The sequence below is a fragment of the Paramormyrops kingsleyae genome, chromosome 24, assembly GCF_048594095.1.
Source record: "Paramormyrops kingsleyae isolate MSU_618 chromosome 24, PKINGS_0.4, whole genome shotgun sequence".
Classification (NCBI taxonomy): domain Eukaryota; kingdom Metazoa; phylum Chordata; class Actinopteri; order Osteoglossiformes; family Mormyridae; genus Paramormyrops; species Paramormyrops kingsleyae.
The window spans coordinates 13,261,441-13,275,070 of record NC_132820.1 but is presented as its reverse complement, the minus strand read 5'-3'; the positions used below and the strand labels follow the sequence as shown (position 1 = coordinate 13,275,070).

Sequence of the window (13,630 nt, the reverse complement as noted above, 5' to 3'; positions counted from 1 at the left end):
TCCTGACTGTCTTCTGGACTGTCTTGCACTGACCGTGTTTCCTACGTGGCCCTTCGTGATTTTCTTGCACGGCTCGACTCCAGCTCCCCTCCGCTCTCGCACTTCCCGGCTATCCGTGCACCGCCTCCGCTTCCTGTGTTGCTGCCCCATGCTCAGCCCAGGCCTGCAGACAGATCGCCCTTTGTTCCCTCGCTCCTGACAGTATCCCCCTCCCCGAGTCTGTGAGTGGCGCTCGACATTAAACCGCAGCCATATGCGTCTGCGTGTGTGAGTGTGAGCGTTCATTTCTGTGTGCACGTGTCCTCTGAGTCTGTCTGCCCATCAAATGTGTGTGTATGTAGGGGGGGGGGGTCTGCACACTAATGTGAGAAATAGGAGTTGTGTCCCATTCCCTTTGGTGCTGAGGGAGAATGGGCCGTACCATGTCTGTCATGCAGCAGGGGGGAACAGGGGCAACCAGCCCATGATCCCATGCCAGCACATAGAGGAGTCCACTGTACCCCCAATGGTACCACCTCCCCAGTTACTGTCCCCCATGTGACATCACAAAGCATCCCAGAATCCTTCTGTGCAGATCCATCTGTATAAGCGGATTCTTTTATTAAAAGTGGGTGGAAACGAGAACACAGCGACCTCATCATTAAACCAAAATCTTCTGCTCCTTAAGGCTAACCTGCCTGCTGCTTCACTCAGAACAAAATAATAACTCAAAATAGACTCTTTGTGCAACACAAGGCCAATGGCTACTTTGAGACGGAGATGTGGACAGGGGTGAGGAATGGAGAAAGAACCTTGGACCAGAACAGGGGTGGGGATAAAGAAGTAACTATGGCCCAGGACAGATGGGTGGAGGTGTGGGGCGGGGGGGGGGGAGGGGGCTGTATAGGCTCCAGACTCAGTCTGTCCACCGTAACCCTCCCTCCTGATAAAATAAACCATTGACTGTTAGATCACAGCTATTTATTTACACATTTTATACAGGCTGCACGTCGGTATGTACACATTTACAGGTAGGGCGGCGCTGACCAGCGGGTCGGCGACCTTGGCGGTTGTGGCTGGGATCAGATCCCAGGAATGCTTCAATGGTAGGTTGATCCTACTCTTCCCTGCCAACGGCTCCAACTTCCCGTCCTTGACCTGACTTGCCTGGTGGGGATGGGCAGGGCTGGTCCGCCCCCTCCCTTACTTTCCAGCCTCTTTCCCTGGAGCCTTGCCGTTCAATAGGCCTCCACACTTGGAGCCCCTAATCAGCGAAGGGGTCTGTGGGGTACCTACAGCAGTCTTGATATCCGACATCTCTTCCTGTGGCCCGCAGGGGTCTTGTGACCAAAGGGGTTATGGTTCACAGTGGCAGCGTGGAGGGACAAAGTGAGCAGGTCTGTCTGCATGCTAGGGGGTGTGGCCCCAGCCTCACACGGTGGTCATGACCTTGAGGGAACCTGTTCGGAAACGCAAGATCTTCTTTTTCAGTGCATGGGAGGCCTTGATCTTAACGAAGGCTTTGGGCTGCGTTGGGGCCCCAGGCAGGGCTGGCGGGGAGGGGGGAGCCAGCTGAGGTGGCAGCTGCTGGGGCCACACCAGACCGCCGCTTTCATCAGAGTCACTGGAAAGGGAGGTGGAGCCAGGGGACTCGGCCTCGCTCAGGCTGGACTCGGACTCCCCCGGGGCAGGAGGCCCATCCTCTGGCCTGCACATCAGCGCATGCTCCAGGTACTCTGGGTGGTGGTGGCCATGGGGTGGCCCGTGAGAGTATGGGTAGGGAGGCCCCGGAGCCCGAGGCTTGCGAGGGCGCCGGGCGGGGCCTTGCTCCCCCGGGTGCTCGCCTTCATCTTGACTGAGCTCCAGAGTGGACCGCCAGCGGCGGTAGCTGGAATTACCCTGTGGGGGGCGGCGGCTCTTGGCCGGGCCGCCCCTCCCGCCATCCCGCTCCACGGTGTTGTACTTCCTCTCGGTGCCCCCCCGCTGCCCCAGAAGGCTGTTCTCTGACTGTGAGCGGCAGGCCTTACGGCCGGGCTTGCGGGAGGCTGGTCGTTCTTCACTGAAGCGGCATTTCTTGGGTACGGCCCGGGACCGGGGCTGGGGCTGCTCGGGCGAGTAGCCAGCCCTCCCGGGTTTAGGGGCCGCCGGGGGCCGGTGCGTGGGCGCCCGGCTGGGCGTGCGGCAGGGCTGCGCTGGGATGTACTGGGCGCTCACCATCTGGTCGTAGGACGACGGCGAGTCAGGGGCCGGGTAGCTGGGGAAGTGTTGGGGCGAATCGGACTCGCTGACACTTGGGTCGGGGCCCCCCCCAGCGTAGTCCACAGAGGCGGAACGAGGCAGCCCGGTGAGGGCCGCCTGCCTGGGCAGGGCGTACATCACGGGCAGAGCGTCCTCCGCAGGCAGGGCCGCGTAGTGCTGCTCATCCAGACTGCGGCAGGCCCAGGCTTGGCCCTCCAGCCCTGGTGAGACGTTACGCAGCTCGGGACCTAAGGGGGGCTCCTTGCGGCACAGGCTGCTCTGCCGGACCACGCCCCTGGAGTCGGGGGGGCCTAGGCTGGTGCGTGGTTTGGAGGGCCGCTGGGGAAAGGCCCGGCGCTGGATGAGACCCAGGATGTAGCTCTCCACGCGCTGGGCCTGCTTATAGTCCTCGGCCGTGGGCTCCCCCTCCAGCTCCGAGGGGCAGTGAGAGTCCCACAGCCAGGGGTCCTCCTCCGCCGCTCCCTCCGCGATGCCCTCCAAAGAGGGGTACGGGGCAGAAAAGGAGCGCGGGACTGCGGGCCGTGACCCCATGTCCAGCATACCATCCCGGTTTGCTCCGAAGGCTTCTCCTGGGGACAAAAGACACGGCTTGAGGCTGAGCAGACATGCGTGTTTGCTTGCATGTTTTCCCGTGATTGTATGATCACTATAGCAGCTGTAAGAATGTGAGTGTGTGTGACTGCAGTGGTTTAGTCATCGCTCGTGAGCTGTGAGGTCATTCAGCTCCACCAAGGTTAGAAACTTCATTATTATTTTGGGGAGGGGGGGCAGGCCTGAGTTTGTCATGTAATAAATACTGCAGCTGCCCTCCCTGCACTGCTGCCCCTCTCCTCTGTGCTCCCTGCATGTGCATGCCGTTCCACATGCGCCGCTGTCATTATCAGTGTGCCTTCCCTGTGCCTAAAGCGGGAAGAGGTCCCATCTGTACCGTAGGAGGCTCTCAGTGTCCATGAGCTTTCCTGCTGCTGCCGGTGAAATTTTAACGCAGCGATCAGTGTCTGGGGCTGGAAAAACGTTCAGCTTTTTTAAATGATTTTCCTGCGGAGGCGAGGAATTCAAGCTCCGCGGGCTGCCAGCTGCTCGCTGAAACTTTCTGCGGCGATACATCAAACTGAGCCCTCCGACAGCCCCCATCAAGGTCCACGCAGATCTGAGGATAGGGGACTCACCAACGGACTTGGGTCTCTCCCCGGGGTAGGCTGGCCGTGTGGGGCGGGGGCAGCTGGGGGAGGGGAGCTCTCCCAGCGTGTCGGAGAGGCCGGCGGAGGAGCGGCCCTCGCTCTGCTCGTAGAAACCTGCGGGAGGAGCCGGCGAGGCGGTGAGCGCTTCACACCCCATACTGGCAACGCGCTGACATGCTAAACACGTCCGTGGCGTCGGCGTGACCCACTCTCCTTCAGTGCTAACCGGGTGACGCCAGGCAGGGAGTGACTGGCATGACCACCAGCTCCAGGCCTCTCCACCCCGTTACCCAGAGGGCTGTGCAGCTGAGTCAGAAGTTTACTCCAGGGATGTGTGTTTGTTTATTGTCACTACAGACCAAGCGTGTGAGAATTCACAGCAAACTCCTAACCTCCTCTGAGCTTGGAAATAAAATAAACGCTCTGGTTCTGGATGACGGGGTGTGGAGCCCGGCGTCATGTATGGGTCGGGGACGTACCTGAACTGGGCCGGCTGTCCCCCACCTCGCTGGGGCCCTCTGGGACGCTGGGCTCCACGCCTACCCTCAGCTCCCCCACTTGCTGTTCCAGCGCCGCCAGCAGGCTCCACGGATGACACTGCAGGCTGTTCTGTAGAACATAAATGCAGGGAGTCAGGGACACCACCAACCCACAGCGCCCCCAGCAGCCCTGGAGGTCACATGACCGTGAAGCGCGGTTTGAAGGTAGTGCATTCCCCTGAGAGACGGGGATGCCGGCTGGGGTGCTGAGCCGTCTCACACTCAGACATTGTAAACACTGAGCCTGTCTGTGCGCCTACACATGACGGGGGGGGGCGTCTGGATGGGAGCAAGGGGCCGGGGAGCTGGAAAATGGGAACGTACGCAGATTCCGAGGAATTAAACCTGACCGTGTGAAACACTGATCCCGGCTGCAGACTGGTGGCTGTCGAATGCTGTACTAGGAAAGAGATGTTACGCATCTGTACTGCTCAACATTCCAGTCAGGACATTCACGGACTGACCCTGGCATGGCTGAGGCGGACCCAGACTCCCTTTGATCGTTTCTGGTCCTGTTCTGGCCCCTCCCATCGCCTACAGGCTTGAGCGGCTGTCCGAGAGGCACTTCTGTTCTGGAAAGCCGGGGCTATCGCTACTAAATCTTTCCCATCAGTCCCTTGGTGTCAGTCACACTGATGAAGTGTACACCATGACAGAGAGACCTACCCTGCAGGGGACTCGAGACAAACGGCCTGTCAGATTCTGAGGGGGGGGAGGTGTCATGGGGGTGGTGACAGTCTGGGACAGCTTCAGACAGGGGCTACGCTGAGACACCCCGAGGGACAGCGGCTGTCCCATCCATCCAGCCAACATCTGCCTCTCGTCTGCTCGTGTCCCCCCCGGGTGCCAAGCCCCTTGAGCCCCTTCTCCAGGCTGTGAGGTGGGGGAGGGGGGTTCATTGCAGTGGACAGGAGAATCGGTCCTTAATTTGGTTCTAAACAGTCAAAACAAATGAAAAAAAAAAGATCAAAACTCAGGGCAAATGAGCGGCACTCCAAGTGACAGGACCAGCGGGCTGTTTACATTCCTCCCACAGAGACACAAACGGAACCTTCTGGAGCGCCTCAGAGGACCTCGCCGCAGCACATCACATGACCACCAGAGCTCCCACAGCGGGGGGGGGGGGGAACATTTCACTTTCGCCTCCAATAATCCGCCGTCTATTCCCATATATTTGCCACAAAAGCTCATCTGTGTCCGTGGATGGACAAGACCTGATACCAGCTTAGGGGACGGTGAGCGTGCAGGAATGTCAGTAAGAGACAGAGAATAAAGAGTGAGCCACATGCAGGAGTGTGAGGCCTGGGGGGCATGGGTATTTGGGGGGGGGGGGGGGGGCATGGGGGTTAGGAGACACTGGCAGCGGTGACCCGGCCCTGGAGGTATTGCTGCCCCCCCCCCCTCATATGTGGCTTGTACCACTTGCCCAAAAGACCCAGAGGGTCGTGATAATAGCCAGACCCCTCCCCCCTCGAGCGCCAACATCCCGTGTTCCTGCTCGCCACCTGAAAAGCCGGCACCTTAAAAAGTACACGGCGGTTATTGAAGGAGCGACTCCATCTCTGAGGCTGCACGTCTAAGCCAATAAGGGCTCCATTAAGAGGTTTAAATTCCGCCCTGGACACGCAGCGATGAGCCGAAATAGATTATCTGGCACTTCTGTCTCTAGCCTGAGGTACACAGGAAACGAATCAATATCCATCTGCCCGGTGAGTGATGGATTTACACCATGGCATTCGTTCTTTGGTAATAAACTTTACCACAGGCCGACAGTGGTGGCGTGGCTCTGGCGTACCGTCAAGCAGGCGTTTAGCCCTGCTATCTGGTCAGGGTCGGCCTGCCCAGTGGGACGGCCTGTTAGCTGAGCTACCATGTGAAGTGGATGTGATCCGAAAAGGGACCAGCTTGACCTAACAATGCTAATATAGCGCCACCACCTGGGCAACACTGCTAGTTTGCCAGGGTCAAACTGAAAGGTAGAATTTGGCTTTGGCAAAATCGATATGAAGAAACAGGCAGAGTGGAAGACGGCTAGATGCCTCCGGAAGGCCCCTTTCACTGTTCCGTCTATCACATGACCAGTTTGTTTTCTCTGCACAAATACCTTTTGCAGAAATATTGCATCACAGCTTCACTGAGACTGACTGGCTCTTACCGGAGGGAGGCTTTGCCGTGTTTGTTAAGAGTGGACCGCTGTCTGGAGAGACGGTGGCAAAGCTTCTGGTTCTCTCACATCTCAGGTTACTCAGCTGGTAAAATGTGAAGGATTATGCTAAAAATTAGCCCATTAAGTTTGTCGTTTTCTCTTCCAAAGGGAACCCTGACGTAATGACCAAAGGATCAAGCTGTGTCAGAAGGCATCCAGTGAAGAGTCCATTTTTATTTAATTGAGTCATATTTCATCAAACTCCAAAGACAAATATACGCATCATAAGGGTATTAGCCATTAAAACTGCGCGCTAGCAGACTGGCTGGTATTCATATCCACAGGGACTGTAATTAACCCTAGGATGTCTGCCACCGCGGATCCCGCCACAGCGCGTCAGACAGCGCAGCTGTTTGCGGTAACAGCTGTGCTAATACAGGGTGATGACGTACAGGGAGGGGCCCACACATCACAGATTCCCAGAGCTCCCGGATGGCAGCACCACCTGCTGGTGGGAGGATAGAAGGTGTGGCCACTCTCAGGGACTAATTAACCATCAGTAGCCGGCTGGGGAAAAACACCCTCCCATCGCGTGAGTTTGGTTTTACACACACGGGGGGTGCGAGGGTGGGACCTGTGCTTCAGGGTTAGTGTCCATCTTAGGATATTGAGATGATGAAGTGGGATCCACCCACATAGAGCTACCTGATTATCATACAGACACACATAGATACAGATACACATAGATACAGACACACATAGATACAGACACACATAGATACAGAGACACAGACAGGCGCCAAGGCATGAGGTAATAAACTGGAAGCTGGTTTCTGGGATTAAGTGGGGGAGCTGGGGGGGTTTTGCACTTTTCCTGTGTTCCCTATCAGAGCGCCGGGCTGTTCTCCTGAAGACTGGAGCCCCAGAACCTCGCTGCAGACATGGTCATTAGCCTGGGCCAGTGATGTAACCCAGTGTCACCATGGCAACATGGAGGCTTGGCCGCTGGAGGGGTGATGGAGCGAGGAATGGGGCTGGGGGGTGGGGGGATCGGTACCTCGACACCATCGCTTACGCCGTATGAGTCACGCCGGACCAACTGTGCATGAACAACACGAAAACATGCACACACACACAGACACACACACACACACAGGCTGAGACACATACACAAACTGAGACACACAAACATGCACACACACACACACAGACACACACAAACATGCACACACACACAGAAACACACACAAACGTGTACTCAGGTGCACACAAAAAGACAAACACATGCACTCAGCTACACACCCACAAATGGATAAACACACAGACACACATGCATGGCCGTCAATCAGTCCCAGGAACACTGGCTCAGCGCCCCCCCCCCCAAAACAAAATGACACCTCCTCTCGCCACAGCTTGAGCTCCTGCTCCTGCCACTGTTGTAATTATAAGGTAATTACTGGTTCCAGCGATGCCCGCTCTGTGTGGGGGAGGGCAGTAATTACAGTTTCTTCTCTGCCCCTGTTCTCTAAAGTGGCCAGGCGCACACACCCCCCCCCCCCCTCCCACAGCACGTGCCTGAGAATTCAGAATGTTTACCCAACACAGACGGGTGTCAGGAACAGCCCCCCCCAACACACACACAGGGCCTATGTCCGGCCCCAGTGACCCACAGACTGACATCTGACACATTTAGTCTTTTCCGTTGTCTGGTTAACATGCTGCCGTTCATATGACATTGCATGGCATCACCCTGTCCTACGGCATGTAATGCCGCACTGGAATGTGGCCACGCTGTGACATTTGCTAAACGTGGCACTGTGACCCCAAATAATTGCCGTGTTCATTTCACTGAAATAAATCAAAGCTGAAATTAATCTGATATAAACAGATATGCACATAGATGCAGAAACCACACATGCCTACACAACATGCAAACACAGACACACAGACACACACAAGACAGACTCCAGGGTTTTACAGCTGCCGTTGCCCCTTGGAGGCCTGTCAGCACCATGGGGCCTGGAATAAACTACCAGCCTCTGGTCACGTGGTCACACGGACAGGGCACGTGGGGGGTGGATTAGGACCTGCTGGGTGGGTGGCAATGACTCACTTCCAGGCATGATGGGTCCCCCCTTGAGCTACCCAAAACCAGGCTAACGCCGGCCGGCCGACAGCATCCGGGGTCCGAGGCGCTGCCCATAACCGTGAACCGTCCCTGACCCGTCCCGACACGCCAGGGCCGCCTGCCCGCGCAGAACACACCGGGGACACACCGGGGAACACGCCCACTCCGCGTTCGGGACAGAGAGCAGCGCTGTCAAACTCCCCGTCACAGATATGCGACATGCAGCCTCATGACTGCTCTGCGATCGCTATTTATAAAGATCCCAGTCAGGGGGATAAAGGCTTAAATAAAACATCGCTTTTCTGACAGGATTTTCTGTCCCAGCCTCAGCTCAATGAGCGCCTTGTGTACAGCTGCACCGAGCTGCCCTGTGGACTGCAGTGAAAGTGCATCCTGCAAACAGAGGCTTTTAACAAACCCCTACAAACAGTAACGTTTGAAGGCGCAGTGATTACGGCGCGATAATGGAAACGGAGACGAATTCCGGCTGTTTCAAGCGGAAACATCGCAGATGTCTGCATGCCCTGTCATAAACCAGGACAGGATAACTCCGTTTTAACAAAGAGCACCGCGGCGCCAACATCACCGGATAGTTTCCATTCCTTACCCCCCCCCCGGTAAGCAACACCGCAACCTGTCAAATTTACACGGCATCCATCTATTCGCACTCCTATCCTATCTATTCGTGGCACAGGTGTGCGCTCTTTGCCAAGGCACCGGTTTTATATCCACGGGACTGTAGATAATACTGAGCGCGCCCCCGCGGTTCGGCGCGCACACGCACGCCAGCAGCGCCGCGAGCGGCTCCAGATCATTAGTATTCCGGGCCATCCGCGCCCTTTGTCAGAAACGCAGCACTTGGGGGAGAACTGAAGGGAGCAATGTTGGAGAGGTGGCGCGAAAGGCGCTGTTTATTTAATTTCTCCCACTAATTTAAAGTCCCCCTGAACTGAAGCTTTACGGCTGGGGGCGCCGGCAGCGAGGCCGCATGGACAGGGAGGGGGGAGGTCTCGCTCCGTGTTATCACATAGTGCCGCACTACACAATTAAATCTGCATGAATATTAAACTGCTATTTAAATTCAGCTCTCCTTGGAGAACAGGGGGGAGTGAATCACGTTGTGAAGCACACTAATAAAATGACTATATATCACAGTTATGTACGAGGGTATATCATTTCTGCATGGTCTGTCATCCAAATAACAGGCGGACATTATCGGTGCATAAACCTTAATATTGCCGAACAACTTTGCCCTGCTTGGCCTCTGCATTGTAATACGCTGCGCCCATAAAAAGAAATAACACTGGATTTACTCCGGCTTTAATACAATAACGACTCTTAAAAATCAGTTTCAACTGCAAGAAACTTAGTAATAACGAGAAAACTTTCCACACCCAAAACACGGCAGGCAAATAAATTTTTTGTTCCTTGCTTTGTTCTGCAGAAAAAAATGTGGCAGGAGATTTAATTAAAAACCATCACACAAAATTAACTACAATATAGTGAAGATTTCCATGACAGTTAAGAAGCGATAGCAGCGTCTAAATCAGACCGTCCCGCATAAGTTTTTCTGGGTTTAGTTAAACTGCTTATCGCTTAAAAGTTTTACATACTTTTTAGCCCGAGCTAATAATTGTGAAATATGAAATACTGGGTAACACCAATGCAAACTCCCTTGAAGACAAGAGCCTCTCTCCCCCGGCTTCACCCTGCGAACGGAGCCGATCCGGTTCCAGTGTAAACAAAAGGCTCATTACTCATTTTAATTCGACTTAAAGCCGCAGCCGGTGTGATTTAATTCAGCACACAATGGGAAAAAACCAAATTCGCCGAGTTCGCCATAAAAGGCCACGCTTGCATGGGACTCCGGGCGCTCTTTACTGTGATTTATTATATGTGGGGGGCCCGTTATTTTGCGCTTGGGGCAGTGGAGCGCCAGTCACATTATAAACGCTTCAGGACATCTTTACTAGAGAACCGACCAAGGGGCAGAAAAAGGGGCTATCCGAAGCGCTGCTTTACTCTTATAAAAGTCTCCACCGTCTACTTTAGTGAAGAAAACCTCCATCACTCCTGAACAGACGAAAGAATACGCAAAAACTTTTTTTAAACAATCAGTTAAAATTTAATTAACTTCTTACCAGCTGCCGTCTCAGAGTCAGGTCGTCTTGGCTCCGGAGCTGAGCAGAAGCAGCCGAGCGGGGAGGCTGGAGGTCGCCCCAAGCGGGCTGCCCCGGGGTGGCGTCCCCGAGGGACAGGGCGCTGAGCACCAGGCATTCCTGCCTCTGCTTCAGCAGCTCCAGCTCGCACAAGCCGGCGAGGCTCGCCTCCAGACGCTCCTTATTCCGGCTGCGCTCCGCAGACATCGGGAAGGAGAAAGCACGGTACATGCCGTCCTCCCTCTCTCCTTTCTTTTTTTGGACAAAAAAAGACCCGCAGATACTTTTCTTCCACAAGCCGCCGCTATGAGACCTCCCTAGCCCTGCCGTAACTTACTGAGGAGTTGCTTTGCACGGGCTGCTATTGCACAGTGTGCATTCCCATTTTTAATGCAGAGCGACGTTAGTACAGCTGCGGCTGCGGAGCACCGCCACTCTCACCCCATCCCTCTCTCTACATCTAGATGATTTTCCTCTCGCAGCTGTCAAATGCTTATTAGTCTTCTCCTCTCCCTTGGATTCCCATTGGCTACAAGGGTCTAACAATCGCTTAATATTCATGAGTGGGCCCGCCTCCAGGCACACCGCTTGCCATCGACTGGGCGACAGCTGGCGTTTTGCATAAATTGTCCCTCTCTTCGCATCGGATTCGCCCGGCGCAAGTAAGGGTCCCGCCCCTTCCACATAGCCGGACCCCCCAGGGAGCCCGTTGACTGGGAGAGTGGTTATTCCAGCGTCGCATTCTGAAGATTTCACATGAATGAATTGCGCGCCGATGAATGGCGGCGCGAGGGGCGTCCGTGGCAGATGCAGGCCACCATCGGGACATACGTAGCGCTTTTTGGGAGCCATAGTCTTGGCAGTCTGCTCAGGTAACATTATAATCAAAAGTTTAATCAAGAAGAAAATAAAGAGAAAAAAAAACGCTTGTACATATATTTAAAAAAACAAAAAACAAAAACAACATAATATGCTACCTTCTTACACCGGGGAGAGACAATTTAACAAAAGACGCTTTTGTCCAAAGCGACATAGCAACGTCACAAACATACATGATGTCACCAGGGCTACCAACTCAAAAGCATCTGGCGTGACAGATAGGCTATCAGAGGCTCACGCAAAAAATCTTACGGCAAATCTATACATTATTCCACTATAAAATTAGCTACATCAAAGCGTCGGAGTAGTTTGCAAACCCTACATACTATTTACAAGGTAATAAAACTCTTACATACATGTCAATGCGCGTGCAGACTTGTCTCGAATTGAAAATCTTTCTCCAGCCAGCTGACCAAAGCTGGCAACCCTGTGTCACGGAGTGGACCAGGCACAAGTGCAGCTAATCTTAAAGCAACTGCACAACTAAAACACCCTATTATGAAGCCATTGCGTGTTTCACTTCCACTCTAGACTGTATACAGCATCATCTCTGCTAAGGGTGGTGGCGCGTGCTTAATCTGAGGCTATGTATAACCCTAGACTCCCAGTATTTATGGGAGGGAATGATTTTTGGTACAGCTGCATCCCCCTCCCATTAGTTTAGTGCTGCTCTTACTTTAAATACAAATAATTTATAAACCACACACAATTCCCAGTTCTCTGCCTTCTCTGTTCATGACCAACCCGACTGTCCGTTAGACTATTTTTTATTTCTGCTCCGGCGCTATGTGTCGCGGGGGCTCCTAAGGGGTCTTAAATAGCGTGACTCAGCTCAGACCCTTCAGTCTCCCCCTTGTGGCCGCCATTGTTAGTTTTCAAACCACGCACAGACAGTCCGCATCCCCCCACCCCCCACCCCATCCCACCGGCCGTTTCTCTGTTCCTCACGCACTGACCCGGGCCTGCTTCCTGTCACTCAAAACCGAATGTGCGCAATAAAAAGGATGGCCTGTTCTTGTCCTTCTGTGAGAGGAAAAAATGACTCAGCACGATATATGCACAGATACACAGAAACAGCAAACCTTGAAGGCTGTGTGAAATACAAGCTTTATGAATGTTTCACATTCTTGTTTAAATAAAAAAAAATACAAGGTACATTTTAGCATAGTGCTTTACAGTATATTTCAAAGACAACAGAAGCAAAAAGAAACTATAAAAAATTCTATTTAAATATTTAATACCTTTCCCTCCATCGTCTGTTCTTTGAAATCGCAGACATCAGTTTCCATCTTATAACGATGTAGGTATAACGGTTAGATAATACTGTATCGTCAGAAAACAAATCAAAGGCATTAACTCATGGCTCCTCCAACAACAAGAAGCAACACTACCCTCTGGGTGTCATTTAAAATTACTGTTATAAGTCGACATTGACGGCACTTCAAAGAATAAAGATTTAGAGATGACGGTTCATTGGCTGGATTTTACTGCCCCATAGTGGCGGAAGCAGTCACTGCAGCTGAGTGACTTCTAGCATGGTTATGATGGGAAAATTAAGCTTTGAAAGCCACTCTGGGTGGGATTAGCAGTCACAGCTTGGGTCAACTTACTTGGAAAGAAAAGCAATGGGAAGTAGGTCAAGTAGGCAGTGATTGACAGCACACACTAATCCCGCCCAATTTTGGCTTCATAGTCTGATTCCTCCAATCACTGCAGTGACTGACAGCATGTTAATCCTGTCCGCTTTGGGTTTTCAATCCTTCTTCCTCCAATCACTACTGAGCAGACGGTGACTGACAGCACATACTAATCCTGCCCGCTTTGGGTTTCAAAGCCTCCTTCCTCCGTTCGCAGCTGAGCAGGCGGGTTGTGGGAAGCGCCAGGTGTTTGCGCAGACCATGGAGGATTTGAGGTAAACATTAAACTTCCTACTGAGGGATATAAGTAGAATCAAGAAAAGTGCCCTTCCAGTCACAGTGATTCAGCGACTTGGAAAGAATTTGAGTTCATTTGCATGTCACGTATAAACCATCTTAGGCAGAGCATCAGTGAAAGTGATTGATTTTGGTTGCCTGTGCACCTTTGGGTAAGTGCCAGGTGACAGGTGCTGCTAGCTAATAGGCGCAGCATTATCTTCCTGACGCCTGACACACTGGAAGCCTACCTGCTCTCAGCTGCCTGCCGCCCTCCTCCTGGGTCACTTCCGATCAGCCATTCTGGTCCTCGCACTGGCCTCAGATCAGCTGGAACATTGGATTGTCATCCCTGTCAGACGTAGTCCTGTAAGATACTGGCAGTCTCACAGGAGATCTCCATACACCACCAGCATGTCAGCAGTCCAACTGGTACTCGAACCTACA

The 13,630-nt window shown here is 53.4% G+C and overlaps 1 protein-coding gene across 1 annotated transcript; it reads right to left on the bottom strand.

The window, feature by feature from the left end:
• Positions 1 to 943: 943 nt before the first annotated feature.
• dact3a (dishevelled-binding antagonist of beta-catenin 3a) lies at positions 944 to 10,886 on the bottom strand. The gene is made up of 4 exons (XM_023824659.2): positions 10,374 to 10,886; positions 3,899 to 4,028; positions 3,408 to 3,533; positions 944 to 2,807 (listed from the first exon to the last, which is right to left on the bottom strand). The coding sequence occupies exons 1-4, from the start codon at positions 10,620 to 10,622 to the stop codon at positions 1,411 to 1,413; spliced, it is 1,902 nt and encodes a 633-aa protein (XP_023680427.2). The 5' UTR covers positions 10,623 to 10,886; the 3' UTR covers positions 944 to 1,410.
• Positions 10,887 to 13,630: the final 2,744 nt, after the last annotated feature.

Excerpts from the sequence above, each read along its gene's own strand:
- dact3a (XM_023824659.2), bottom strand. The coding sequence starts at position 10,622 with ATGTACCGTGCTTTCTCCTTCCCGATGTCTGCGGAGCGCAGCCGGAAT. Across the intron at positions 4,029-10,373 it reads TGACTCTGAGACGGCAGCTG|AACAGCCTGCAGTGTCATCC; the intron begins GTAAGAAGTTAA and ends TATGTTCTACAG. Across the intron at positions 2,808-3,407 it reads GGAGAGACCCAAGTCCGTTG|GAGAAGCCTTCGGAGCAAAC; the intron begins GTGAGTCCCCTA and ends TTTTGTCCCCAG.